Source organism: Mastigoproctus giganteus, chromosome 1 (assembly GCF_048544385.1).
Source record: "Mastigoproctus giganteus isolate SK-2022 chromosome 1, ASM4854438v1, whole genome shotgun sequence".
Classification (NCBI taxonomy): domain Eukaryota; kingdom Metazoa; phylum Arthropoda; class Arachnida; order Uropygi; family Thelyphonidae; genus Mastigoproctus; species Mastigoproctus giganteus.
In genome coordinates, this window is record NC_143575.1 from 202,590,292 (window position 1) to 202,618,114 (window position 27,823).

General features: G+C 36.5%; 1 protein-coding gene across 7 annotated transcripts in view; it reads right to left on the reverse strand.

Annotated features, from left to right (window-relative positions):
- Positions 1–27,823, reverse strand: part of LOC150091454 (protein still life, isoform SIF type 1-like) — a 1,372,582-nt gene that overhangs the window by 16,108 nt on the left and 1,328,651 nt on the right. For all 7 annotated transcript variants that reach the window (XM_090375616.1, XM_090375656.1, XM_090375640.1 and 4 more), the window contains one exon: positions 23,440–23,627. In XM_090375616.1, coding sequence (XP_090231742.1) covers positions 23,440–23,627 — 188 coding nt within the window. The remainder of the gene's footprint in view (positions 1–23,439; positions 23,628–27,823) is intronic.

Consider the following 27,823-nt stretch of genomic DNA (forward strand, 5'->3'; position numbering starts at 1 on the left):
AAAAAAAAAAAAAAGGCCTGTTATAAGGAAGAAAATCCTTACATTTGAAGTTAATTGGCTGCTTTTCATGTTTGTCTTTCAGGAACTCTGGGGAATAAGATGGTGTTGAAGCGATAGTAGCAAAAGTCTCCCCAAGACATTATCTATTGCAATTAAGTCTGCAATGACAACCATTATATTCCAGGACAGATGAAAGGTGTGATGTATATTTCCTCTTCATTTCCCGAATTTTGTCTCAAACCACTTTAGAGCTGGTTGACTTGGTAATAATGGATGTAAAGCTGATCCACAATTCCTTTTGGCTCTGATGCCAAATATAGCGTGCTTTTGCTTATGCATTTGAAGGCTAAGAAATTGGCTGTTGTAGGATATCATCAGAATATCCCCAAAGCTTTGTTTTGTGCCTTTTTTTTTCTGTAGCGCTTTTAGCATTCCACCAAGGTTTTGGAAATGATGGAAACTGGGTCGATGTATTTGCAATTCTATTTGCAGCTGCATGAACAATGTTTTCTGTGATGTACACCACTGCATCATTGATAGGCTCCTGACTGACTGTACTGATGTTAAGGTGTGCCAGATGTCGAAAAGCATTCCAGTCAGCCTGATAAATCTTCCACCATGGTAACCTAAAATGAAGATATGGTCTCCCAACATGTAAGCAGGTTATCACGGGGAATTGATTCTCTGTGATAACCTGCTTACATGTTGGGATCTAGTATCTCCTATACTTCCCATTTCTGGCACTTAAAACACCTTAGAAGATTTGGGACATATGGATGCACTGGACAATTAATATAGCCAGCTTTGACTTTATTAGAAGACTTTGGTGAATTAAATGTCAGGATGATGTTTCTAGTTGGAACGAGTTTCCCATCCCTACATATGAATATTCATTTCACAGCTGTCACCCCTTGTACTTTTAATTCAGAACAGATTTCCTATTCAGGCACTTCCGTGAGATCACATTCAGTGATGACACCACGGGATGAATTCAGTGTCTTGTGAGGGGGAACTATAATAGGCATTCCCACCATACATGTAGCTCGGAGGAGCTGTTCTGAATGTTTGTCACTTCTGGTCTGTACAAATATATTGCCTAAATGAAGCCGTTTGACAGATTTAGGAGAACCTTCCAACCCTTCTGGATAAAGAAGGGTGATATTTTTCCTAAGGGCTTCTCACTAGTGGAGTGAATTATTAGGTAACGAGGTGTTGGACATGATATAACTTTGGTTTTCTGTCTTTTAGCAGAAGTGACATTATCTGGGTAATCAGTAAAATTTTTCATATAGGGTTGATTGATTGATTTTGGTTTTTATGATGCATGGGTGACTAAGGCCATGATATGCCAGTCCAATGTTTAAATAAAATGCAGATTAATAAACAATGATATAACAATATGTCAAAATAGCTAAAAGACAAGTAAATTTAGATAAAAATAAAATCTGGTTAAAAAGGAAATATACGTGATCCTTACTAAAAACACTTTATACATGTATATATTTGTATATATTTATATATGTGTATAAAGGTTTGTAATTTTTAAAAAGTTAAAAATTTGGGACATATCGTCTTTGTGAGTTAAAATCTGACTGAGTGTATAAGGCTCAGTCAAATGGTTAACAGTGCTAAAACATAAATGACATGCATTCAAAAATCTAGGACACTAAGAAAAGACATGTTTCACAGTTAAAATGGTGTCGCAATGCTCACACATAGGAGAGTCATCAGCCCTCAGCAGAAAAGCATGTATTAGATGACTGTGTCCTATATGGAGCCGAGCTAGAACAACTTCCTCTTTACGGTCCCTGCACAGACTAGACCTCCAATGTTTGAAAGCAGGCTTAATCTCGTATAACTTATTTTCAACCTGTCCGTGCCAAGATTGTTGCCATTGGGAAACCAGTTTCTTTCGTATTACTTGCCTGTAGTCCGTATAGGTAAAAAACAGACAAGAGTTATACGGGTCACTGATTTGGCTTGGGAGTCCACCAAATCATTGCCCAAGATTCCAATGTGGCTGGGGATCCAGCAGAAGCGAATATCAAATTCTAATTCAGAAAGGAAATGCATCCTCTGCTGCACCCAGGACAAAACTGGATGAGGATTGGGCCTCATCGATGACAAAGTCTGTGATGAACTGAGAGAATGACAACCACATAGGAGAGCACTTTTAATGGTGGTGTGTTTGTATGTGATCCAAGGCTAGTTCAATTGTGTGCAGCTCTGCAGTGAATATGCTACATTCAGCAGGGATCTGCTCAGATATCACAGCATCTGGGAACATAGCTGCAGATCCAACAGACAACTCTGACTTCGAATCATCTGTGAAGACTGGCGAGAAGTCAGAATGTTCACATCGGTGTGCTGAGAAGAGCTGTAGGTAGACAGTATATGGAGTATTATCCTTTCCCCAGTTGCTAAGAGAGAGGTTGCAGGCGCGAACATGAGCATGCCAGGGTGGAAGGGATTGCCTAGGTGATGGGGCAACACTGTCTACCTTGATATCCAAATTTTTGAATGGATCTTGGATATAAATACTGAATGGATATTCAGTATTTATATCCAAGATTATATCCAAGAATAGGCCATCTTACTAATGTCGTACAGATTTTTCCAGTGTGGCACAAAAATGGGTGTCCATGGTCTGGCAGAGATTTCAGCTTGATAGCATACTGCAGAGTCAAATGTTTTTGGCAAAGGGACAACAGAAAGTCTTCAACATAAAGACTTGAGACAGGAGGTGTTCTGAAAGCTCTGGAAGCAATACAGATAGCCTTTGGAGGCTGCTGGGATTGCAGAACAGTATGGATGGTGGATTTCTGGCTGCTGTAAAGGGATAAGTATTTTTTACGTATTCTTCATTATTTAACATAGTACATTGTGTTTTATAGATATATTAAATAGGTTTAGTAGCGTTTGTTAGCTTCTTATTTTGAATTTAACCGGCGATTTTTGGAAGTTACGACTCCCGGTGTTGGCACCAATATTGTTGAACTAGCCGCCATATTGTAGTCGATAAGAAATAGCTTAACATATATATATCTCGAACTGATAGCGAAGGTATAAAGTAAAACTAGATAGCGTAATACGAAGCATTGTATTTGTTAGCTTATTATAGTAGTATCAATTAATCAAAAATATTATTAATCTTATTAAATTTCATTGTTAATTAAATTATATTTAAACAGAAATCATGACACAGACTAGCAAGAGTGCTGTGGCTCAGGGGAGAAACAAAGGGGACGATTCTCCAATGCATCAGTCTCAAAAAATGTGCGAAATGTTTGCTGACCTTTCTAAAACAGGACATGATCTATCCAAGAAGGATGCCTGCCTGTGTGTGTGTGTGTGTGTGTGTGCGCGTGTGCGTGCATGCTAGGTGTCTGGAGTGTCAAGAAATTAGACACCAACTCAGCGTTCTGATGGGTGTCTATGAGAGCTTGAGGTGTAGGGTAAATGCCCTTGAAGAAATTAATATGAGGGGCCCATCAGGCTCTCAGCTGCCCAGCTCAATGACAGAGCTCACTCCTGTGCATCAGGCAACACAGCGGCAATCTCCAAGGCAGAATGCGATGGTCCCAAAGGAACTAGTTATAGTTGGTGACTCTATTGTCAGAGAGATGAGGAATATACTATATAAGGATAGGTGGAACAAGACTAGGGTTTCTGCAGTAGATATAAACTCAGAACCTCCTTGGATTCCGACTGTGCCTTTGTCCATATCATATCTTATAAACAGGAATAAAAAAGAGATCTCTCCAATCGTTATACAGAAGCTCCATGCACTGCACAGTTTTGAAAATAGAAACAGTCATCAGATTTACACGGATGGTTCAAAATTGAACAACTCAGTAGGTGCCGCAGTAGTTTTACCGGAATATATTATATCCGTCTCCTTGCCTCATGTATGCAGTATTTTCACAGCAGAATTATATGCTATTAAACTAGCACTGGATGATATTACCGAGTATCAACTTCTACCTGCTCTAATCTATACTGACTTCCTTGGTGCAGTAGTTATAGTTGGTGACTACAGAATAGCAAATTTTCCTCAAATTCCTTGAATCAGCATCTCAAAAAACTCAGAGTTTTGCATAAAGCAAGAAAACAAGTGTTTATCTGTTGGATTCCCAGCCATGCTGGAATCCCAATAAATAATCATTCAGACCAAGCCACAAAAAATAGATCTTAATATACAAGATAACTTTCAGTTTGTACCATTTACAGATTATAAGGATGTATTTCATACCAAATATACTTCCATTTGGAAACAACTTTGGAGGGACCAACCGTGCAATAAACTTTGCAGAATAAAAAAAGATCTATGTTCGTGGCGTTCTAGCTCACGTACAAATAGGCAGGAGGAAGTTATATTAACAAGACTGCGCATTGGACATACCTTCCTCACTCACAAACATTTACTTCTAAGAGAAGATCCCTGCTCTGCTCTGCTTTTTCTGTCAGATACAACTTACAGTAAGGCACATCCTGATTGATTGTCCATCCTATTCAGCCATTCGAACCACATCCTTCCTAATCATTAGCAAACTTGCAAGCTTATCTAACCCTCTCTCATGTACTTGGTGACAAAGCAAACCTAAGTGAACACTTTATATATATTAAACATCTAGGAATAATAAATACACTCTGATATAACCATCCGTAAATGATTAAAATGAACATAATGATACTGACAGACACATATTGGCCACATCTGCCCTTGTGTCGTGAAATTTTTTATAACAACATAACAGGACCAGGGTATGTCTGCCAGGGGCAAAAGTTGATGACTTTGTAGAGCAGATATCATCTTTTCAGGGCACAAAAGGTGATATTGTTGTACACATTGGAACTAATGACATTAAGAGTAAGAGATCAGCAGATTTACTCAACAAGTACACGTCAATGTTGAAAAAAAGTCGCGAGTTAGGGTTGAATGTGAAAGTGTCTGCAATTCTGCCCAGACATGATAGGAGGGAGTATATGATGAGAGCCTTGTCAATCAATTCGGCCCTGGAGAGATTGTGTAAAGCTCAAGGGGTAGAATTTTTTCAGCGTGGTCTGTGCTTGTTTACAGGAGAGACTGCTTCTAAAGGGATGGGATACACTTAAATAGAAAGGGTGCAAGAATATTTGCTGATGCAATCGAGGCAGTGTTAGGTGGGTCGGAAAACTGCTAGCGTGGGGGGTACACGGACTAAAAGGTTAACAGTGGCTGCAGGCAGAGGCAAAAGTGATTCTTGCACTGCTTCTATTAGAATGAGCAGCAGCCTGGAAAGAAAGGTAATGGAAATTTCCAGGACTGCTTGGAGTCATAGTGGAACAAGTAAATATACGGGCTGGGTTAGGGTAACGAAGAGCAGGAACAGGTGTATGTATACTTGCATGTACACCAATGCTAGGAGTATAGTTAATAAATTTGGTGAGCTTGAAGTGCTAGTTGAGACATCAAAGGCAGATATTGTTGGGATATCAGGGACATGGTGTCACACAGATATAAGCAGTGCAGAATTGGAATTTAGGGAGTACAGTGTGTATAGGAAGGATAGACAGGATAGGAAGGGAGGAGGGGGTTATACTGTTAGTTAAGAAATACATAAAATATAAGGAAATGCATCTAATTGATGCTGGTGGACAATGCAATGTTGAGTCTGGTGTGAAATAAGCACTGGAAAAGGGAAAATGAGAGTAGGAGTGTGTGTTATAGGCCTAATGAATCTTATGAGTATAATGAGCAATTGTGCAGAGAAATAGTGGGCCAGTAAATCAGAATGTCTTATAATGGGAGATTTTAACTTTCCAGATATTGACTGGAACATGTGGGTTGGTCACTCGCACACTAGCAAGACTTTTGTGGATTTATTGGATGACTGTTTTCTACAGCAACATGTTCGATTGGCAACCAGAGGGAGTAATACCCTTGATCTGATTATTAGTAGTGATTCTGCATTAAGAATCTGCAGATAAAGGAACCACTGGGCAACAGTGATCACAATGTATTGATGTGGGAATTAAAGATGTAACCCTTTAGCCTTGACTACCATCAAGGCTAAAGGGAAGGGCTTTTGCTTTTGTAAAGGTGACTACAGAGGTCTCAGACAGTTTTTAATTCTGTACAGTAGGATCAACTGATGATGTTACCAACAGTGAATTCCAAATGGGAAGCCTTCAGGGACTTAATTTTGGAAGCTACTAGGCTTTTAATTCCAATTAATAAATACTGTTCAAGGTTTAGGCCTAAATGGATGTCAGATGAATTAATGAGGCTAGTGGCAGAGAAGAAGAATGTATAGGATGCCTATAAAGTATCAGGCGACACAGAAGCCTATGGCAGGTATAAACTAGTCTGTAATCAAGTCACAAAGGAGGTTAGGCAGGCAAAGGCAGATTATGAGAAATCTTTGGCAAAAGGATGCAAAGAAAAAGAGCAAGGAGTTCTTTACTTATGTAAACTCTAGAAGGAAGGGGATGAATCAGATTGGACCACTTAACATAGATGGATTGACTATTGATGATCATGCTCAGGTAGCTGATAAACTGAATGAATATTTTGCATCTACATTCACACAGAGGAGTTATTCAAAGAGGGAAGTTCCAGAAGTTTATCAAATGCTAACAGGGAGCTAAGTGATTTTGCAATAACTGAGAGCAAAGTGGAGGAGAAATTGTTGAAGTTAAACATAAGGAAGGCACCTGGGGTGGACGAGATCTATCCAGTTATATTAAAGGAGGGAGCAAAAGAAGTAAGCAAACCCTTAGCCACAATTATGAGAGCTTCCTTGGGCTCAGGGGAGATCCCCATGGACTGTAGGTGTGAAAATGTATCACCAATTCACAAAGGAGGTTCAAAAGGTGACACAAGTAACTACAGACCAGTTAGTTTAACTTGTGTTCCGGGGAAAATAATGGAATCACTGGTTAAAGAAGCATTGCAGGATAATCCAGACAAGACTGCAGTAATAGTTAAGACACAGCATGGGTCTGTGAGAGGGAGGTCTTGTCTGACCAATTTGATTGGTTACTATGATGTGAGGTGCCTCCGTAGCCAGGTGGGCAGGAGCAGCAGTGTGTAGCACACGCTTCTTGATTAGACCAGGTTCGAGCCAGTGACCACCAAATACGGAGGATGTGGAAAGGTCATGGAATGACCACCGCCATATCCCCGGAGCAATATGGCCTTAGTTGCTGATGCTCCTAAAAACCAAATAACAAAACAAACTATGATGTGATCACAAAGGAACTGAATCAAGGGGTAGAATAAAGATGGTAGGGATGAAAAATAATTTTGATATCATATACATGAATTTCAGGAAAGTTTTTGATACTGTTGCACTTGGAAGACTGCTGTACAAATTGGAGAGGCATGGCATCAAGGGAAAGTTGCTTCAATGGATAAAGGGATGGTTGAGTGGGAGACAACAGAGAGTGATAATCAATGGACACTGCGCTTCATGGACAAATGTTATTAGTGGAGTTCCTCAAGGTTCGGTGTTGGGCCCATTGTTGTTTTGCATATTTATTAATGATATTGATGAAGGTATATCAGGTTTAATGTCCAAGTTTGCAGATGATATGAAGGTTGGCAGGGTTTTTAATGACAGTATGCTACTCCAACTGGATCTAGATAAGTTGGGAAAATGGGCTGAGAAGTGGCAACTGGAATTTAACATTGCAAAAGTAAAGTACTGCATATGGGTAGCAATAACCGAAGAGAAACGTACCAACTAGGTGATACTACACTCAGGGAAGTGGAAAAGACCTGGGGGTAATTGGGCAGCCAAATATGAAGTTCACTGAACAGTGCAGACGGGCTGCCAGGGCAGGTCATGGAGTCTTGTCAGTGATATCTAGGAATTTTGCTAGCAGGGACAGGGAGGTGATAATCCCGTTATACAAGGCAATGGTCAGGCCACACCTACAGTACTGTGTACAGGTCTGGGGGGCCTCATTTTAGGAAGGATGTAGAGTTGCTAGAATGAGTACAAAGAAGGGCAACAAGATTGGTGAGGGGAACAAAGGGGTGCTCGTACCAAGAAAGGCTTAAGTTCTGCAAATTGCAGTACCTGGAGAGTACCCATCTGCGAGGTGATCTGATTGAGGTGTATAAAGCCTTGAATGGGTTGAGCAAGCTGAATGCTGATAGAATTCTTCGTCTTGCTCAGACTAAGAACTTGAGGGGGGCACAGTTTCAAATTGAGGTAAGAAAGAAAGAAAGAAAGAAAGAAAGATGTGCAGAAATTTGCCTTTAGCAAGCGGGTAGTTAATTGGTCAAACAGGCTTCCATCTTTTGTTGTGGAAGCTAATAGTTTAAATAAATTTGAGGCTGAGCTGGACAGGCATTTGGAACGAATGGAGGGATGAAATGAGAGGGTGTTTTTTTTTGGCTGATGCTGCATAAGCTTGCTTTCTTGCATTGCATGCCTCTACTAATGCTAAGAGAGAGGTTGCAGGTGGGAACATGAGCATGCCAGGGTGGAAGGGATTGCCTAGGTGATGGGGCAACACTGTCTATCTTGATATCCAAATTTCTGAATGGACCTTGGATACGAATACTGAATGGATGATTGGCCATCTTACTAGTGTTTTACAGATTTTTCCATCGTGGCTCAAAAATGGGTGTCCATGCAGGATGGTCTGGCAGGGATTTCAGCTTGACTGCAGAGTCAACTGTTTTCTGCAAAGGGACAACAGAAAGTCTTCAACAGGAGGTGTTCCGAAAGCTCCGGTAGCAATACAGATAGCCTGATGGTGAACGGGTTCAAGCGACCAAAGGACGCTTTTTCTCACACACACACACACATATACCCAAGACCATAATCTAATTTTGATCGGACAAGTACATGATACAGATGGAGTAAAGTGCAGAAGAAGAGAGTGCACAAAGAATATTCAACGCTTTTGTTTATTTGGTGCATAGTTGATGTATATGATGGAGGAAAATCAAATTTTTATCAAATATGAGTCCCAAGAATTTTGTCTTCACCACTACTGAAATGGTGCTTTGTCCAAGTCTTGGTTCGAGGTGAAGGTTATGCTTGCAACAGAAATGGATGCAAACTGTTTTCTCCAGTGAGAACCTGAAACCATTGGCCCAGGAGTTAAGGTGATCAATGGCTTGCTGCATTTGTCTCTCAATAACTTTCACGTTGCAACTTGGAAAATATGCTGAAGTCATCAATATAAAGTACACTGTTTATGGTTGGACGAAGTTGTTCATTAATCGAGTTCACTTTAATGGCAAAAAGTGTAATACTTAAAACAGATCCTTGTGGTACTTCTTCCACTTGGCAAAAGTATCAAGAGAAGGTGGATCCTACTCTAACTTCAAACAGGCAATGGGTTAAAAAGTTTTTTTTTATAAAAATGGAAAGGTGACCCCTTAGACAGTTATAAAAGTCTCTTAAAATACTGAATTTCCGAGTTGTGTTGTACGCTTTGTCCATGTCAAAAAATATGGACAAGTGTTCTCTTTTTAGGAAACCATCTCGGATAGATGTTTTCAGTCTAATTAAGCGGTCCAAAGTGGACCTGTTCCTTTGGAAGAAGCACTGAATATGGAAGAGAAGGTCATTCAGTACCAAGTTCCAAGATGAGAGTTGACCATTCTCTCCAAAATTTTGCACAAAAGGTAGTCAGAGCAATTGGTTGATAATTTTTTGAGAAATTTAGGATCCTTTCCTGGTTTGGCAAAAGCAAAATAGTTGCCTTGTGCCAGTTGTCTGGAAACCGCTCTTCAAGGACGATTCTATTGCATGGGAAAAGCAGGTAGTCCATGGATTGTGGTGAGGTGTTTAATTATTGTACAATGGATGGTCCTAAGGCACTAACCTCCTTAAGAGCGAAAGCTCTTTTCAGCTCTTTGATGGTAAATGGCTCCTTGTATAGGTAAACGTGTTTGGATGTAAAATTGAAGACTTCTTTTTCAGCTCTACGTTTTAATGACCAGGAACTCTGGGCAGTATGATGATGCTGTTAAGATGTCAGAAAAAGCCTCCCCAAGAGCATTGGCTGTTACAGTTGGGTCTCCAATAGTGCATCCATTATATTCCAGGGTATGCTTTGTGTTTTCCCTTCATTTTACAGTTTTTTTGCAGACTACATTAGGGCTAGTTGCCTGAGTAATAGAAGATGTAAAACAGATCCAGGACTCCCTTTAACTCTGATGTCTGATATGGCATGCATTGGTGTGTGCCCATTGAAAAGCTATAAGATTGGCAGTAGTGGGATTTCATCAGAATATCCCACAGGCTTTGTTTCGCACCTTTTTGGCTGCTGTGCATTCTGATTTCCACCATAGTTTGGGAAATGATGTTAACTGGGTAGATGTTTTTGGAATGTCAATTGCAGCTGCATGGACAATACGTTTGGTAATGTACGTAACTGCATCATTGATAGGCTCCGGACTAACAGTGGTGATGTCAGAATTTGCCAGATGTTGAAAGGCATTCCAGTCAACCTGATCAAAATTTCATCATGGTAACCTAAAAGGAAGAATGGTCTCCCACTATTAAGCAGGTTATCAGAGGGAAGTGATCATTTCCATTTGGTTTTTCTTCTACCTCTCAGGTAAGGGAAGAGAGAAGGGGGAGCAGATAGAAAGATCAATGGCAGAAAATGTACAGGTATGCACATGGAAGGAGGTGCTGTTCCCACATTTAGAAGAGAGAGAGATCATTGTCAGTCAGCATATATTGATACGCCCTCTTCCATTAATACTGACACTACCCCATAGGGTGTTATGTCAATTGAAATCCCCAAGGAGTTGGAGAGGGGATGGCAGCTGCACTATGAGATCATCAAGGTCTCTCTGGGAGATGTCAGCCCCAGGTAGAAAGTAAATGGAACAGACTGTAAATAAAAACCCAAAAGTAAGGTGAATTGCTACCGCTTCTAAGTTGGTGGAAGGTGACATGGGTTGGAATGCAGTCTGGTTGCACACAAGGATTGCAACTCCTCCTTACAAATGATAATAGTATTATAAAAGGAAGGGTTTCATTTTCCTTCATGTATTTAAGCAAATTGGCTCATGCTTTTGCAGGAGGGCTTTGATGTCATCAGTATTTCCCTGGAATCAACGACATTTCCATTGTAAGAATTTAGCCATTATTTTGGCTTTGTGGGTCCATCAGGCGGCTTCTGAGGTACTGAGGGCTTACTTTTCTCAGTTCTGGATTTATCTCTTTTGGGGAAGTAGGGACGTTGTCCTGTGTCCATTTCCTCTTCAGCAAAGAGTTCCAAGACTGAATCATCTTGTACCTCCTTCTCTTCGACTAATGGAACATTTGGAGTTACCGATATGGGAGTGGCTGCTGATTGATCTTTATGTGCAGGTTTTTGTGAGATTTCTCGTAATCTGCCTTCACCTGCCTAATTCTTTTGTGAATTGATTACAGACTAGCAATTTTATTATTATCTGCCATAGGCTTCTGTGTCGCCTGATAATTTATATGCATCCCATGCATTTTTCTTCTCTGCCATAAGGCTCATTAATTCATCCGACATCTATTTAGGCCTGAACCTTGAACAGTATTTCTTAGTTGGTACGAAAAGCCTAGTAGCCTCCAAGATTAAGTCCCTGAAGGCTTCTCATTTAGAATTCACCATTGGTAACATCATCAGTTGATCCCACTGTGTAAAATTTAAAAACTGTCTAACACCACTGTAGTCACCTTTACAAAAACCCTTCCCTTTACCCTTGATGGTAGTTACATCTTTAAGTAAATCCCACATCAGTACACTGTGATCACTGTCACCTAGTGGTTCCTTTATCTGAAAATTCTTAATGCATGAATAATCACTGCTGATAATCAGATCAAGGGTATTACACTCTCTGGTTCCCCTTGAACATGTCGCTGTAGAAAACAATCCTCCAATAAATCTACAAAAGTCTTGCTATCGTGCGAGTGACCAATCCACAAGTTCCAGTCAATATCTGGAAAGTTAAAATCCCCCATTACAAGACCATCTCATTTACTGGCCCATTCTATTTCTCTGCACCACTGTTCATTGTACTCATCAGAGTCACTAGGCCTATAACATACTCCTACTCTCATTTTCCCTTTCCCAGTGTTTATATCACACCAAACAGACTCAACATTGCACTGTCCACCCATGTCAACTGGATGTGATTCTTAACTAACAGCATAAACCCTCCTCCCTTCCTACCCTGTCTGTCCTTTATGTACACATTGTACTCCCCAAATTCCAATTCTGCACTGCTTGTATCTGTGTGACACCATGTCTCTGATATCCCAACAATATCTGCCTTTGACGTCTTGATCATCAATTTTATTATTATACTTCTAGCATTTGTGTACATGCAAGTATACATGCACTTGTTTTTACTCCTAGTTATCCTGGCTCCTCCATAGCTAGGTGGGCAGGAGCAGCAGTGCATAGCACACGCTTCTTGATTTGACTGGGGTTCCAGCCCGTGACCACCAAATACGGAGGATGCGGAAAGGTCAGGGAATGACCACCGCATATCCCCGGAGCAATATGGTCTTAGTTGCTAATGCTCCTAAAAACCAAATAAGAACTCTTAGTTACCCTAACACAGCCCATGCATTTACTTGTTCCATGATGACTCCCAGCAGTTCTTGAAATCCTCAGCAACTCCTCATTACAATAGAAGCAGGGCAAGAATCACTTTCGCCTCTGCCTGCAGCTACCGTTAATCTTTTAGTCAGTGAATCCCCCAATCTAGCAGTTTTCCGACCCACCTAATACTGCCTCAATAGCATCAGAAATAGCATCTTAAATAGAAAGGGTGCAAATATTCTTGCACCCTTTCTATTTAAGTGTATCCCATCCCTGTAGAAGCAGTCTCTCCTGCTAGCAAGCACAGACCATGCTGAAAAAAATTCTATACCTGTAAGCCTTGCACAATCTCTCCAGGCCCGAGTTGATTGACAAGACTCTTATCATATACTCTCTCCTATCGTGTCTGGCAGAATTGCAGACACTTTAAAATTTAACCCTAACTCGCTAATTTTTTTTCAGCATTGATCTGTACTTGTTAAGTAAATCTGCAGATCTCTTACTCTTTAGGTCATTAGTATCAACGTGTACAACAATATCTCCTTTTGTGCCCTTAAAAGATGATATCTGCCCTACATCATCATCAACTTTTGCCCCTGGCAGACATACACTGGTCCTGTTCCACCCATCCTTTTTGCATAATATATTCCCCGTCTCCCTGACACTAGAGTCGCTGACAATAACTAGTTCCTGTGGGACCAGTATTTTGTTATGGTATATCATGCTATTTGTGTTTAACTTGACTTTAACTCTATATTCCATTTTGTTTTAAATATAAACACTTCAGAATTTTTTCTCTTTTCACATTTGTCCCAACACCATTGAAATTTGCTAATTTTATGAACTATGACTTGAAAATATTTACATATAATTGTATTCTGTAATTCAGACTTTTCACATTGACTTTCCAAGTCAGACTAAAGTCTTACTGACTTTAGTCCAAGTCAGTAAGGTTCTAATGTAATATATTTTGATTATAACCTAATGCAAGTAATTTATAATTTTTGTTTAGAATCAAACCCCAACTTTTTACCTTATGATGGAGCATGCGGGATCATGCAGATAATTCAGGAATGTAGCTTGTAACAATTAGTTTAAAAAGTTACTACACTATATGCAGGGCATCGTATGATTGAAAAAAATAGTACAAAAATAAACAACTTTTGTCAAATGGAAAATAGTGTTCTTCCCTCATTTTTATAGTTAAGTTCAAATCTGTTAACATATATAATGAAAAAGACTTTGGGTTAATTATGAACTGTGACATGAAGTTTTCCATTTTGCTAGGGCCGACCGGGCTAGCCGAGTGGGTAAAGTACCTGCCCGGCAACCCAAAGGTCGCGGGTTTGATTCCCGCCTCGGGCTTGGATCAAAGTACTGCAAAAACCTTGGGAGGTGCAATATGGCCACAGAAGCCGATGCGCCAACAACTACCAAATCAAAAAAAAAAAAAAAAAATTTTGCTAGAACAGCGTATGGAATTGCACAATTCCTCTAACCTTATATGGTTATTCCAAATATAAAGAGAAAATTTATTTATTTATCTATAATATCCAGGAATTTTGCCAATAGTAGCAAACAACTGATTATTCTATTATACAAAGAAAAGGTTAGACTACATCTTAATATTGTATACAGATATAGAAATCCCATCTGGGGTAGGATGTGGATCTACTGGAAAGAGAAGAGGAAAGGGCATAAAGGTTAATTATTGGTATAAAGAGGTACTGCTATACCTTTTCATACCAATAACTCTTTCTGAAAGTTGCAAAGTATGGACTAACCAATGTCATGGAGATTTTATTGAGGCATTGAAGACTTAAAAGGGTTAAGCAAACTAAAGAATACAATATAATTTCTCTTTCTCAGATTGACAGAAATTAGAGAACATGTATTTAAATTTGTTAACCTAATTAGGATCCAAGTTTACTGATGAGAGTGGTTAATGAGAGGAGTCAGGATATGCTGCTTAACAAGATCTAGATAAATTAGGCAAATGGCCAGAGAAGCAACAAATTAAGATTTAACATTGATAAATGCAAAATACAGTCATTTCTTTTATAACTCACATTTTCACAACACAAAATTGCTCCAACATGACTGATATACAGTGGATTCCGGTTAATCAGGGCAATCATTTATTTGGGACAAATCTTAAAGAACAGAACCTAATCGAGAAAATAGCCAAAGTTTTCTCCATTTAATTGGGGTAGGAGACTGCAGCACTCGAGATTACCCTACGATTGTCTCCGACCAGACCACGTGGTCTGGTCGGATTTCTGGAGGTCACAACTATAAAACAATAAAAAAAAATAGCAGTTTCCGGTTTATTGGGCTTTTCTGTTAGTGCAATCTATTATAAATGGATAATAAACTCTATCTTATTGAATTTGCGATAATACCAACAGCTGGAATTCTGTGGGTTTTTACATTATTATGGTGAAATGTGTTTCCATGTCCATGACATCTTCAATCATAAAAAAAACAAATAAATTTTCAGAATCTTCTCTTCATTCCTATTTTTTAAGCTTCGTAACTTGTTACTTCATTCTCACCTGCTAGTATCGTGTTAATTTCAATTTGTGTGAGCTGTGTTGTTTCTTTCTGATTGCTTATTTTTTTTTACTGTTTTAAATTTTAACTCCTTTCCCAAATGTCAGTGAACAGAAATATCAACTAGTTAGTATATATGTATTAATTAAGCTACGGAAGTAAGTGTAAATTTATTTTTATTTTGCTAACCTGTGGAAAATATTCTTCCAATTTTCATGTATCATTCAATTTTTTAATTGGTACGGTAATAAAGTGTAAATCTGTGCTTAATATTATGGGAGATAACATTTACTTTTATAGCCTTATAGATAATATTCCTCCTATTCGCTTATTATAATCGCTGTTTAATAGAATTAAAATTCAATTCACAAACTTGATCACAATGACCGGTGCTAACTAAATATCATATAGTGAACGGTACTTTACTATGGTGAGTCCATCGTAACGTGATTTAATAGTACAGAGAATCAATCGTAAAGTGGGGTCTACTGTATTTTTAACTATTCACGTGAAACTTCACATTGGGGCAGCCACTTAATCGGACCAAAATGCACTAGTCCCGACGTGTCCCAAATAACCAGAATCAACCGTATTAGGGAACAATGAGAGTATAACGTGAGTTTTTTGTTGGCTCATGCATGTTTTCATCTGCAAGTAACACTAGGTGAATGCAAAACCTGACATCAACTGAACATAGTGACCTATGCATCAATACATACAAGTCTACGAAGCTTAAAAAATGTCAAACATCAAATGTGTGAGAGCTATATTTCCCATTTACTGTAATGTATTTGTTGGGGAGACACTGTTGTCATTCACTGTATTCACAAGATAACGAGTGATATTGAAACCGACTCATGTTTTCAGGAGCTCACATTTTTCTGTTTGAACAGAAATTTCAATTAGTGCAATCTAATTATAAATGGGTAGTAAACTCAATCTTACTGCATTTGTGATAATACCAATAGCTGGGAATTCTGTGGGTTTTGACATTATTATGACGAAATGTGTTTCCTCTTCCATGAAATCTTCAATCATATAAAAAACAAATTTTCAAAATCTCCCCTTCATTCCTATTTTTTAAGCTTTGTAAACTTGTCTAATTTATCCAACTTTTTTACTGTTTTAAATTTTGAAAATGTCAGTGAACAGAAATATCAATCAAACAAACTTCATATCTTGTCAAGGTAAAGTGCTATATTTACTGTAAGATGTTTAAACCTGTGTTAGCAATTTTATTGGGTTTCTAACTTTTTTTAGTGTTTTACTTACCAGACTGAACATTTTTTTGAGTGGTCTGCCCCATCCCTATTTTTCTCACAAGCCCTGTTGTTTATAATGTGAAGATTTTTTATAGCAGAACTGACTGTACTGCATTTGGGTAGCACCAATCCCAGAATAACATACCAATTGGGTGATACCACACTCAAAGTAGAGTTGAATGAAATAAACATTTAGGAGTAGTTGCAGAGTTAGACACGAAGTTCTCTGAGCATTGCAGACTAGCTGCTAGGACAGCTCATGCAGTGCTGTCAATGATATACTGGAATCCTGCCAGTAGGGTCAAGGTGATGACTATTCCATTGTATATGGAGATGGTTAACCCACATCTCAAGTAGTCATACGAGCCTGGAAGCCTCATTTTAGCAATGTGTGTTGGAATGTGTATGAAGAAGAAAAAGGCCAGATAAAGGTACAAAAGGACATTCTTACTAAGAACGTATTGAGTTACGTAAATTTCAGCATCTGGAAATTAGGCACCTGTGAGGAGACACTGAAGTGTTTAAGGCTTTAAATGGATTGAGCAAACTAAATGCAGGAAATTTGAATGAATTGAAAGGATTGGAAAAATTATTAAGGTGGATAATTTTTTTTTTTCTTTTTTAACAAATGCTAAAATAAGAAAGGATAATTTCAGATATAAGAAAATTTTCTTTTAGGCAAAGAGTAGTTTAAATATTGAAAGACACTTCTACTTAATTTTGTGGAATTAAAAAACAATCACATGGATACCTGGATGAATTAGTAAAAACAAGTGGCTGGAAATATATGGGTCATAATTAGTATTTTTTTTAAAGCTAATCCTACCTAATTTTGACTCCCGTGATCTGTACTGAACATATAAAAATATTAACAATGATTATATATTATTACCCATATAGTGCAAGGAAGCCCGAGGATTTTGCTGCACCAGCCAAAAAAAAAAAAAAATTCTGAGTTACCCTGAGAGAGAGAGAGAGAGAGAGAGAGAGAGAGAGAGAGAGAGAAAGAGAGAGATAGAAGGGAATCACCAAGAAACAAGAAAGAGAAGAATGATGAAATCCAGCTGAGGACTCTAGGTGTGTCAGGCCCATACACATGTGAGCCCCATATAAGCGATATAAGTATTACAGGGAAGAAATAAAGTAAAGACATATAATAGAGTGAAGAAAATAGAGATATAGAAAGGAATAAAGACATGTTTCTTTATTGCTGATGCTACATAAGCATGCTTTCTTGCATCACATGCCTCTCCTACTACTATATTTCTTTGCTCTATTATTCATATTGCTTGTATTCATTATAGTCGTTGAGTACTCTCTGTCTGTACGAACAATATAAAACTCCCATCTCCTTTTTAATTTTCACTTTTTTCTTTTATATAATATATTGTTTACACACACAGTGGACCCCCACTTTGACTAGTTCACTGTATGATCAACTCTCCATAATAAATTACTGTTCACTATATGATATGTAGTAAGTGCCGGTGATCACATTTGCGAATTGAATTTTAATTCTATTAACCTGCAGTTCTAATAAGCGAAAATAGAAGGAATACTATCCATAGGCTATAAAAGTCTCAAAGTATAAAGCACAAATTTACACTTTATTACCTTACCAATTAACAAAATTAAATGATACGTGAAAATCAGAATATTTTCCACAGGTTAGCAAAATAAAAATAAATTTACACTTAGGTACATAGCTTATATACATATTAACTAATTGGTATTTCTGTTCAGTGACTTTTTTTGGGTTGTAAAATTTAAAACAGTAAAAAAAGATATGCAATCAATAACAAAGAACATGGCATGCACAAATTGCAACTAACACAATACGTGCAATTGAGTTACAGAGTAAGCAAAACTAGGAATGGAGAGAAGATTCTGAAGATTTTATGGAAGTGGAATCGCATTTCACAATTATAATGTAAAAGCCAACAGAATTCCAGCTATCAGTATTATTGCAAATGCAATAAGATTGAGTTTACTACCCGTTTATAATGGATTACACTAACAGAATAAACTAGAAACTACGAATTGTTTTATGGTTGTGACCTCCAGAAATCCAACCGAACCACGTGGTACGGTCACAAAATATCACAAAGGCATTCAAAATTGATTCTTATAACTGAACATATGATAACAATGATAGTGTAATGCATTTTAATGATTTGAATTGATTTTTTGAAATTTCATTCTATAAAGCAGCTTATTCTACTAACCAGTGATCACGTTAACTGGTGCCTATTTATTTCACTTTATGATGGGCTTAGAAATGTCTCCGACTGGACAACAAAATGGTCCTTCCTCCCAGCCAATATCAGTGCTTGTAAATGTGTTGGCCACTTGTTTTGTTTTTGCATCCTTTAGTTGAAGTGATTTTTTGTGTTGTGCTTATTAGTTTTAATCAATATATACAATTTCCATTATAAAAATCACATTTTAGAGTGATAAATATAGTGAAAGTTAGTTATATAGTGAAAATTTCAACATCTGAGATCTTTGAACGATATACCAAAAACCAGTATGTTATTTGGTTCACATTACGATATTTACATAATACAATGGTGTCTCCGGAACAGATTAATATCATATCGTAAAGTGGGGGTCCACTGTGTGTGTGCGTAATAAAAGAATAACAATACACTGTATTAAGAAGCTAAGTGATCATAGAGAGAAGATAACGTTGATTATGGATCAAGGACACTGCATTAGCAAAATGTACCCTACAGCCATAGTATGTGTGTGTGTGTGTGTGTGTGTGTATATATATATATATATATAGTATGTAGGAAGTGTGAAGAAGATTTTTGTTTAATCCTATTGAATCTACATATATGCGAGAAGTGAATTCATTGAAAAGGATAAAAAAAATGTAGTGATATATGTTAGGATGAAGTGACTAAGTAAGATATACGAAAAAGGGACCGATAGTTGGCAAAAACTTAAAATAAGAAATGAAAATGCGAACCAGAATAAGACTACATTCCAATGTTTTTCACAATTTCAGTGTCTTCATCAGAGACCATCCACCAAATTTATGAGAAAGACAGCAATGTTCTTGTTCTATTTCCGACATGTTCTTTATGCTATGGTGCACGTGTGCTGTAGACACGTGTTAAGAACGAAATTTGAAATTTTGCGGCAAGAATACGGTCTAACTAATTGTGTCAATAAATGTAATTATATTATGTAGGGCATATGGATCATGGATGACCTTACAGAAGCAAGTAAAAAGAATTGAAAAAAAATTGAAGTAATGATATCGGAATGTAGGAACAGTCAAGAAGAAAGGAACTTACTGTTACCTTGTAAGGTTGAAAATGACCAAGAGGGGGGCAGGCCAGTATATTTATGTATAGGTATGCTAGTGGTTCCTAGCATTAGAAAATGGTGTGGGGAAAAAAAAAATGCATGGTATGGTGTCTGTAGGCTAGTTGGATGTATAAATTGAAATGCAATATCTGGTGATGTTAAATGCATGGTGCCCAAACTGCCTAGGATAGTTGAGAGATATAACAGCTTACAAAGTAGCAGTGAAAAGCAGCTAAACTTTAAGGCAAAAAATAGATTGGGTAAAGTAAGAAGGTAGTAGTATCCCACATATTGCATTCAATAAACTAATGGCTCACAGTACATAAGAAGTAGGGACAAGTAAAGCAGAAAGATGAACGAAGTAGAGATAAGTAGTCGGACTTGGGTAGTTCAGGGTTGCAAATCCGTTCCTATAGTTAGGACCCTGAACGAAGGTCTGGGAGTGAGTACATCATGTATTTAAGGTCAGTTGTGTGAGTGAGAAAAATATGATAGATAGATAATGAAATGAAAATTAAAAATTAAATTAAATTATATACATGGTTAATACACTGTGTTAGGCCAATTGGTGGGTACAGGTTTTCTAAGCTGTAAGACACCACAGAGGCCTAGTGTATTGTATATACATAATTTACAAACTTGGTGTATATGGGTTTTTGTCATCAATTATTGCTGATTATGTTGTCTATATTGATGTCACAAAGTTTTTTATGTTTGATGATGTTGAGGGCTTTACAGAAGTGGTAGCGAAGATATGCTGTAGGAAAAAGGTTGTTTGCCAGTTTTTTGTATAGCAATTTGATGTTATTGATGGTTATTTCCTTATTGCTGCAGTGGTTGCTATCCTGATGTTTGCGCTAGTATAACATTGGCATGCACTCCTCTAGATATATTGGAATGCCACTGTGTGAGGTTGACTATATTAAAATTGAATGCATCACGGTTATTGTACAGGTTGACGGTAGCTTTGTTGTTTATCACTGTAATTTCAAGATCCAGGAAATAGGCTGTAGTATCAGTGTTTTGTTTTTTCTAGTTTGAGTTCATTGGGGTATATGTGTCCATATTCCTTGATGAAGTTTGGGCAGTTAATAACTATGAGGTCGTCTATATATCTGTAGAAGTTAAGCTCCTGTGGAAATGAGTTTTCAGACCAATATAATATAGGTTTGCTATTATGCATGAAGCAGGACTTCCCATAGGTGTTCCGTTAGTTTGTAGATATACTGTCTTGCCATCATATACAAAGTTATTGGAGATATATAAGTTCACTAGGTTGTTCCAGTAGTTGGTATTGCATGTTATATTCTCTCTATATTTTGCGTATATATCTTTGGGTACTGTTTTTAGTTTGGTTTGGTTAATACTTGTAAATAAGCTGTGGAAGTCAAAAGGTTGTATACTGGAAATGTTATTCTGTAAGGATTTTAATACTGCTAGGTTGTTGCCTATAATTCTGCTATGTGTGGTATGATGTTCAACAAGGGTTGTAGTAGACATTCAAGAGTTTTGTCCGGTTTGTGTGCATAACTATTCTTGCATGACGTTATAAATCTGAAACCTATGGGTTTTTTATGGAATTTTGGAATGAAGTATATATATATATATATATATATGGCAGACTGTAATTGTTACTGTTCAGTTTTAATTTTTTTGTTAAAGGCTATAAGTTTCTTTGTAATAATATTGCAGGAACTGGATATAGGTTTGTATGTGTTGCTGGAGTTAAGTTCAGTTCTCAGAGTGTGTGCATAATAAAGGCATAGTTATTTGATGCTTTATATATATATTTGAATAATGTTTGAAACAGTTGAAAATTGAATCTTTCATAATAAAAAATAATAAAATAAAAAGGTAAAGCAAACATCAGAGGCAGCAAAAAGCCTATTCCTCTACATGATGCTTGAAATATAAAAATAAATTAGAATAAGAATTAAAAATAATGCCAGCAGCATGGCAAGACAGAAGAGCAAAAATAGTCAAAATTAAACATAACAATCAAACCAACAGGGAGGGAAGAGAGGAGTAACAATAGTAAAAATATTGCAGCAGAAACTCTCTAAGATAATTTAGAACATCTAAATGTAAAGATAATAAAATAATAATCCATTATATTTCGAATGCCAATTAAATAGAAATTTAATGGCACCCCCTCTGTTGGTGATATTTCACATAAATTTGGACCTGGTGCCCATCAGAGGGGGGCACCGTTAAATTTCTATTTAATTGGCATTCGAAATTTAATGGATTATTATTTTATTATCTTTACATTTAGATGTTCTAAAATATCTTAGAGTTTCTGCTGCAATATTTTTACTATTGTTACCCCTCTCTTCCCTCCCTGTTGATTTGATTGTTATGTTTAATTTTGACTATTTTTGCTCTTCTGTCTTGCCATGCTGCTGGCATTATTTTTATATTTCAAGTATCATGTAGAGGAATAGGCTTTTTGCTGCCTCCGATGTTTGCCATTATCTTTTTATTTTATTATTATTTATTATGAAAGATTCAGTTTTCAACTATTTCAAACATATGTATAATTATATCACATGACAGTAGTGGGCGGATTTGCTAACGCTGCGCCCGTGCTGCCATCCATAGTTCATTATTCGTCTATGTAATCTGGTTAAGATTACTTTTTGTCAGTGGTGTGGCTTTGCATTGGAGTACTTGTATCTGTTCTATTTTTAATTTTCGCTGCATTAGGACCACCGCTATTCAAGTCCTCTGCATTGGCGGTTTGATCTGGGGATCGGGTGGTAGACTGATCTTTCGATCGACTCGCCTTTGCAGCGATTTGTCTAGCGATTGAAATGTAGCGATTCCCTGACCATTATTGGCCTTGTGGTCCTCTGTTGAGATGGGGCCTAATGATCAGTCTATTTTTGTTTTATTTTATTGTAGTGGTTTACATCTCTGGATCTGGTGTCCATCAGAGGGGGCCGCTGTTAAATTTCTATTTAATTGGCATTCAAAATATAATGGATTATTATTTTATTATCTTTACATTTAGATGTTCTAAATTATCTTAGTTTCTGCTGCAATATTTTTACTCTTGTTACCCCTCTCTACCCTCCCTGTTGGTTTGATCGTTATGTTTAATTTTGACTATTTTTGCTATTTTGTCTTGCCATGCTGCTGGCATTATTTTTAATTCTTATTCTAATTTATATATATATACACATATTGTATTACCCAATGAAAAACTTAAAAGCTGAATCTATAATAATCTCAGTATTGTGGATGAATTTACCATATTTCCAGCTTAACAATGGAAGATGAAAAAAAAAAATTATATGTAATAATATGTATTTGATATAAAATAGACAGGTATTTGGAGAGCCAACAGGTGCTCCTAGGGCAAGCAGCCTCAAATTTCAGCTCCCCTTCCATAATGTCTGGGCCCCCAGAAGACCCAATTTGCTCCCCTGTATACATGCACCCACTCCTGAAAACGGATCTTTAATCTCTCATATTATTTTGATAAAAGATTTTTGTTTTTCGGTTTGCTTTGATCTGTTTGTGATGTGATATTTCTTTAATTAAAAAGATATGCATGTCCAGTTAATATTTATCTCTTATTTCATATAGAATTTAAAAAAAAAAACAAAAAAAAAAAACAATATATGAAAGAATTTAAAATATTTTTCAAATGGTTTAGATTTTGAAAAACCAAGAAAAACTTCAATTTATTTCTTTTAGTTCATAAATCAGATATTATTGTCTATTTTCAGAGGAAATAGGAAATCAAGTGACTGTTTACCTGTTTGACAACTGATAAACTTTTTCAGATCGCCTTTGTAACTGTGATTTGAGATGAATCAGTTCCCACAGAAAGTGAGAATCGCCATCCTTCAGTGCACTAGATCTCACTTGAACTTCAGTAACAGGGATGAGGACCTGGTACCGAATAATCTCTACCTCGGATGTAGCATTTTTACTTGAACTTCCCTAAAAAAATAAATATTTTAGTATATTTGAGAAAGTAACCCTTTCTCAGCATTATTTAATAATATAGAACAGAAATTAAGTACAGTAAATATGTAATGAAGTTGTGATGAAAGAGGGTTATATTTCAATGTAAGTAAAGGAACAGTTATATTTCAATGCAGATAACACCTCCTTGGATTATATTTTTCTGCTTTGCTGAATTGGGGATGCTTTGTTCCCTCCAATGGTAGCAGCATGATTGGATTTTTATTCACTTTAGAAAAACATTGTTACACACAAGTCAGCCTAAAGTGACTAAAGTTGTTTTTAATTGAATAATGTCACCAAAAAGAGGTGAATCCATTGTTCATTTAAAATTTGAAAGCTGTTCTATGCAGTCTTGGAGAGCTTACTCAGTGGCGAGCTGTGAATACTTTAACAATGGGCTCGCAGTTTTACGGACTATCTACCGAGTAAATTTGATCAGTCATGGAAGTGACGTCATCCGTGGCTTCCACCAGAGGCACTTCCCACACTTGCACTACTAGTAGTGTGGTTAGAGTGCGTGACGCATTTTTCGTGACCAGTGTGATACCTCGATTCAGGGGGTGGACAGATGGGGCTTATTACCCCCTTAACCAAGCATATAAGTGTGTGTGTGTATAATGTTCTTAGGTCAATCTAAAAAAAAAAGAAACTTAAAAACCTGGTCGTCATTCCTCCCCTTACGATGATACCTGGATACGATAGTGTCTGGAGTTCTAATTTTATAGAATTTTTGAATAGTATGACATCACAATCATACTTACTGAAGTTACTACTGCAGTAAGTATGATTGCAACCATATAAGTATTTGTCATATGACTGCAACAATACAAATATTTGTCAACAATTTCTTTTTTTTGTCTTGTATTTTCGTTACATTCTATTGTTAGGTGCTCCCAACAGCTGCGTATGTCGCTTCAACTACAAGATCAGTACTTCAATCAACGCTGTTTTCCAGAGACATTTAGATACATTGCAATCGCAAGTATACATCTCTTACTGTAGTTATCATAAATCCATTGTATCTTGTCTTCCAGAAATTATGAAAATTCGTGAATGATCAATAAAATATTTACAATAAAGAAGCTCTTTGATTTCATAATCAATATATACAAATCAAAATACCTAAAAGAAGCACAAAGGATGTTTCACATAAACCATCTACCGCACGTGCAACTTTTTTTTATTCATCTTTTTTTTAATAACTACCGAAATATAATGGATACATTTTTTTTTCTTGATAAAATTTTAATAATGCGAATAAAAAATAACATGAAATATTTCCCATATCACAAATAACATAAAAACTATCACAAAACATTCCACAATATAAAAACAAATATTACATTAAAAAAACAAACTATTCTAGAAAAGATACACAAAAATCACAGATTACATGAAAAAAAATTATTACACAAATATTCAAAAAAAATTTATTCTAAAAATTGCCATATACAATTTACTTCTTTATTAATATTTGTTGTCAATCTTCTGCTTTGCTCATTATCTGAGCGGGGTTAAAGAGGAATGATTTGATGTAACGATCGGGATCGAATTGAAGCAATGGTTTTCCATTTAGATGTATGGTGAGAGCTGCTCCAACCCAGTGGTGCACCGCACCAGGGTGGCAGAGACGAAGAGGCGATAAAAACCGATGTTCTGTAAACACTAAAAGAGATGGCAAAGACTAAAAGTTCAGTGTATCGAAGAATGTGTTTTTGTTGTATTTTATATTAACAAATAACGAATTTTAAATTTAATTTTTTTTTCATTATTTCTCAGATGTCTGATGGAAGGAAACGACTTCTGGTTATGAATAAAGAAAAAAAAAACGAAAAGCGACCAAATAAAAAAAAAAAAGCAATAAGTTCAATTACCAGGTTTCTGGACATCCAGCCACAACCAGGTCCATTGACTTTGATTTCTTCTAGCTTTACTAATATTGAAGATGAAACTGAAACAAGTGAATTATTACCTGTCCAAGATGTTGACATTCCAATTCAGCAAGAAACACTAGTACAAGTGAAGCAAATTCGGATGAAGAGGAAAGTGAAGATCACATTAGTGGTATACAAGATCAGTTAATTTCACTTAGTAATTCTAGTAAATGGCCACAAATTTTAAATAATAAAATAAGAATGATGTTAGTTGAAAACAAACCAGAACAATTAAAAAAAATTGATTTTCCAAAAGATAAAGATAAAAACAGAAGAAACTTTTCTATTGAAAATAACACTAAAAAATTACAAAAGGTGTAATTACACCTTTTTAAATTACAAAAATGCTATCTTTTCTTATAATTGTAAATTATTTTTAAATAGTACTGTTTCAATTCCATTGTAAATGGTAGATTCAAAGATTGGCAACATTTAACAAGACATTTGAATATTCATGAAAAAAAGTAATATGCATGCTGAATGCACTTTGTCTGCAGGCAAAGCAAAATAAATGTATTTTTTTTTTTTTTAACATATTTACTTCATGTATCATAATATATCTTATTTTGGGTTTAAAAAATAAAATTTACATCTCTTACTTTAGTTATCATAAATCCATTGTATCTTGATATATATATATATGCCTCATTTTGGAATTCCCAAAAAAAAATTGATATAAGAAAAATTACCATGGGGGTAGGGGCAGCAATAAGAAGTTTGCACCAGGTGGTTATATAGCATGGCATGGCCCTGTGTATGGGCATCATAATCTGTAACATGTTTAATTGTCAACATTCTTCATTCATTTACACAATATTATTCATTACGCTGAAAGCTTGCTCAGCTTCAGCACTGCTAATCGCAATGGTTTCTAAGATATTTCTGGCTTTCTTAATTGAAAAGGGAATTTCACTCGATTTTAAAGATAAACTGTCTTTGACAAAATCTCTAAAATCATTAATTTTTATTTCATATTTTATCAGAAAACTTAAATTTCTTATTCAGTTTTCACTGTCTTGCCACCGAGACGAAAGTTCTTTCATATTGCATGATTTCAGGTAGCATATGTTTAAAATTTCTTTCAATTCCCCCTCATCCTTATTTGTAAAATAATGGTATCCTTTCAATTCCCCCTCATCCTTATAAAATAATGGTATCCTTATTTTCTTTATTTAATTTAAAATCACTCTGTTGCATTAATAACTTATCCTTTGAGAATAAAACAATGCATTTAATAACTTGTCACGAGGTAATTTTTTTAAATACTTTCGATTTTGATTCCTTCAAATTCTTTCCACTTCAACATGCTCTCAATTTTAACTTCATAACTTCCTTCAGAATTTTTCAAATTATCAATAGCATTGGTAGCTTGAATAATTAATTTATCTGCTTTTACCATAGTGAAGCTGTAAAGCTTCTGATAGTTAAGAGAGGTCCTGCAGGATGTCGATCATTAGTGCTAAATGGTTAAGAAATTCCAGATTTAAAAGTCGATTTAATAATTCGGAATATTTAATTTCTCCAACCCGCAATTGCCTTCTCCAAGCTAGAAGCTGCTGATTGTGGTCCGAACACATGACTGATCTTTATAGTTTCCACATCAAGTTCTTTAGCAATCATCCTTAATTTGCACTGGCATTTTGGAGATTGGTGATATAATGCATACAGTTTTTTTTTTTTTAAATTATTGCCTGTATGCCCATGCCATTATATTTTAGAAAATTTTCAACACAGTGAAAGCCTTGACGAAATTTTAAAATCTGCCAACGTTTCACCTTCGTAAAGTTTATATATCTTAGTTGCCTCAATTTCCCCCCCCCCTTACGTTGTTGTTGTCACTAGTTCTTTGAATACTGTGCAAAATGTCAGAATCATGGATATTCAGCTACTGTGACCATGTAAACATAAGACAGGAGAAATTTACTGGAAGGCGTGGATCACTCACTTCTCTGAAAAACATATGCCTGTTTGTCAGAGTAAAGGGGAACCACAACACGGGTTGACCACAGGCTATTATCCGTATCGAGAATCTTAATCCTCTGACTGGATATGGAAAGCATATTGACTAGCGCGACTTCTTGGTATCTGACTACATAGGTTTTAGGGACACCACTAACATTGTGAAACGGTAATCCCTTTCACTTAATTTGCACTTTCTAATTACCTAAATTGCCTAAAGGCCAGAGGTGAGAACAATGCATACAAAGTGTCTCTCGTAATCTGTTTGTTATATGG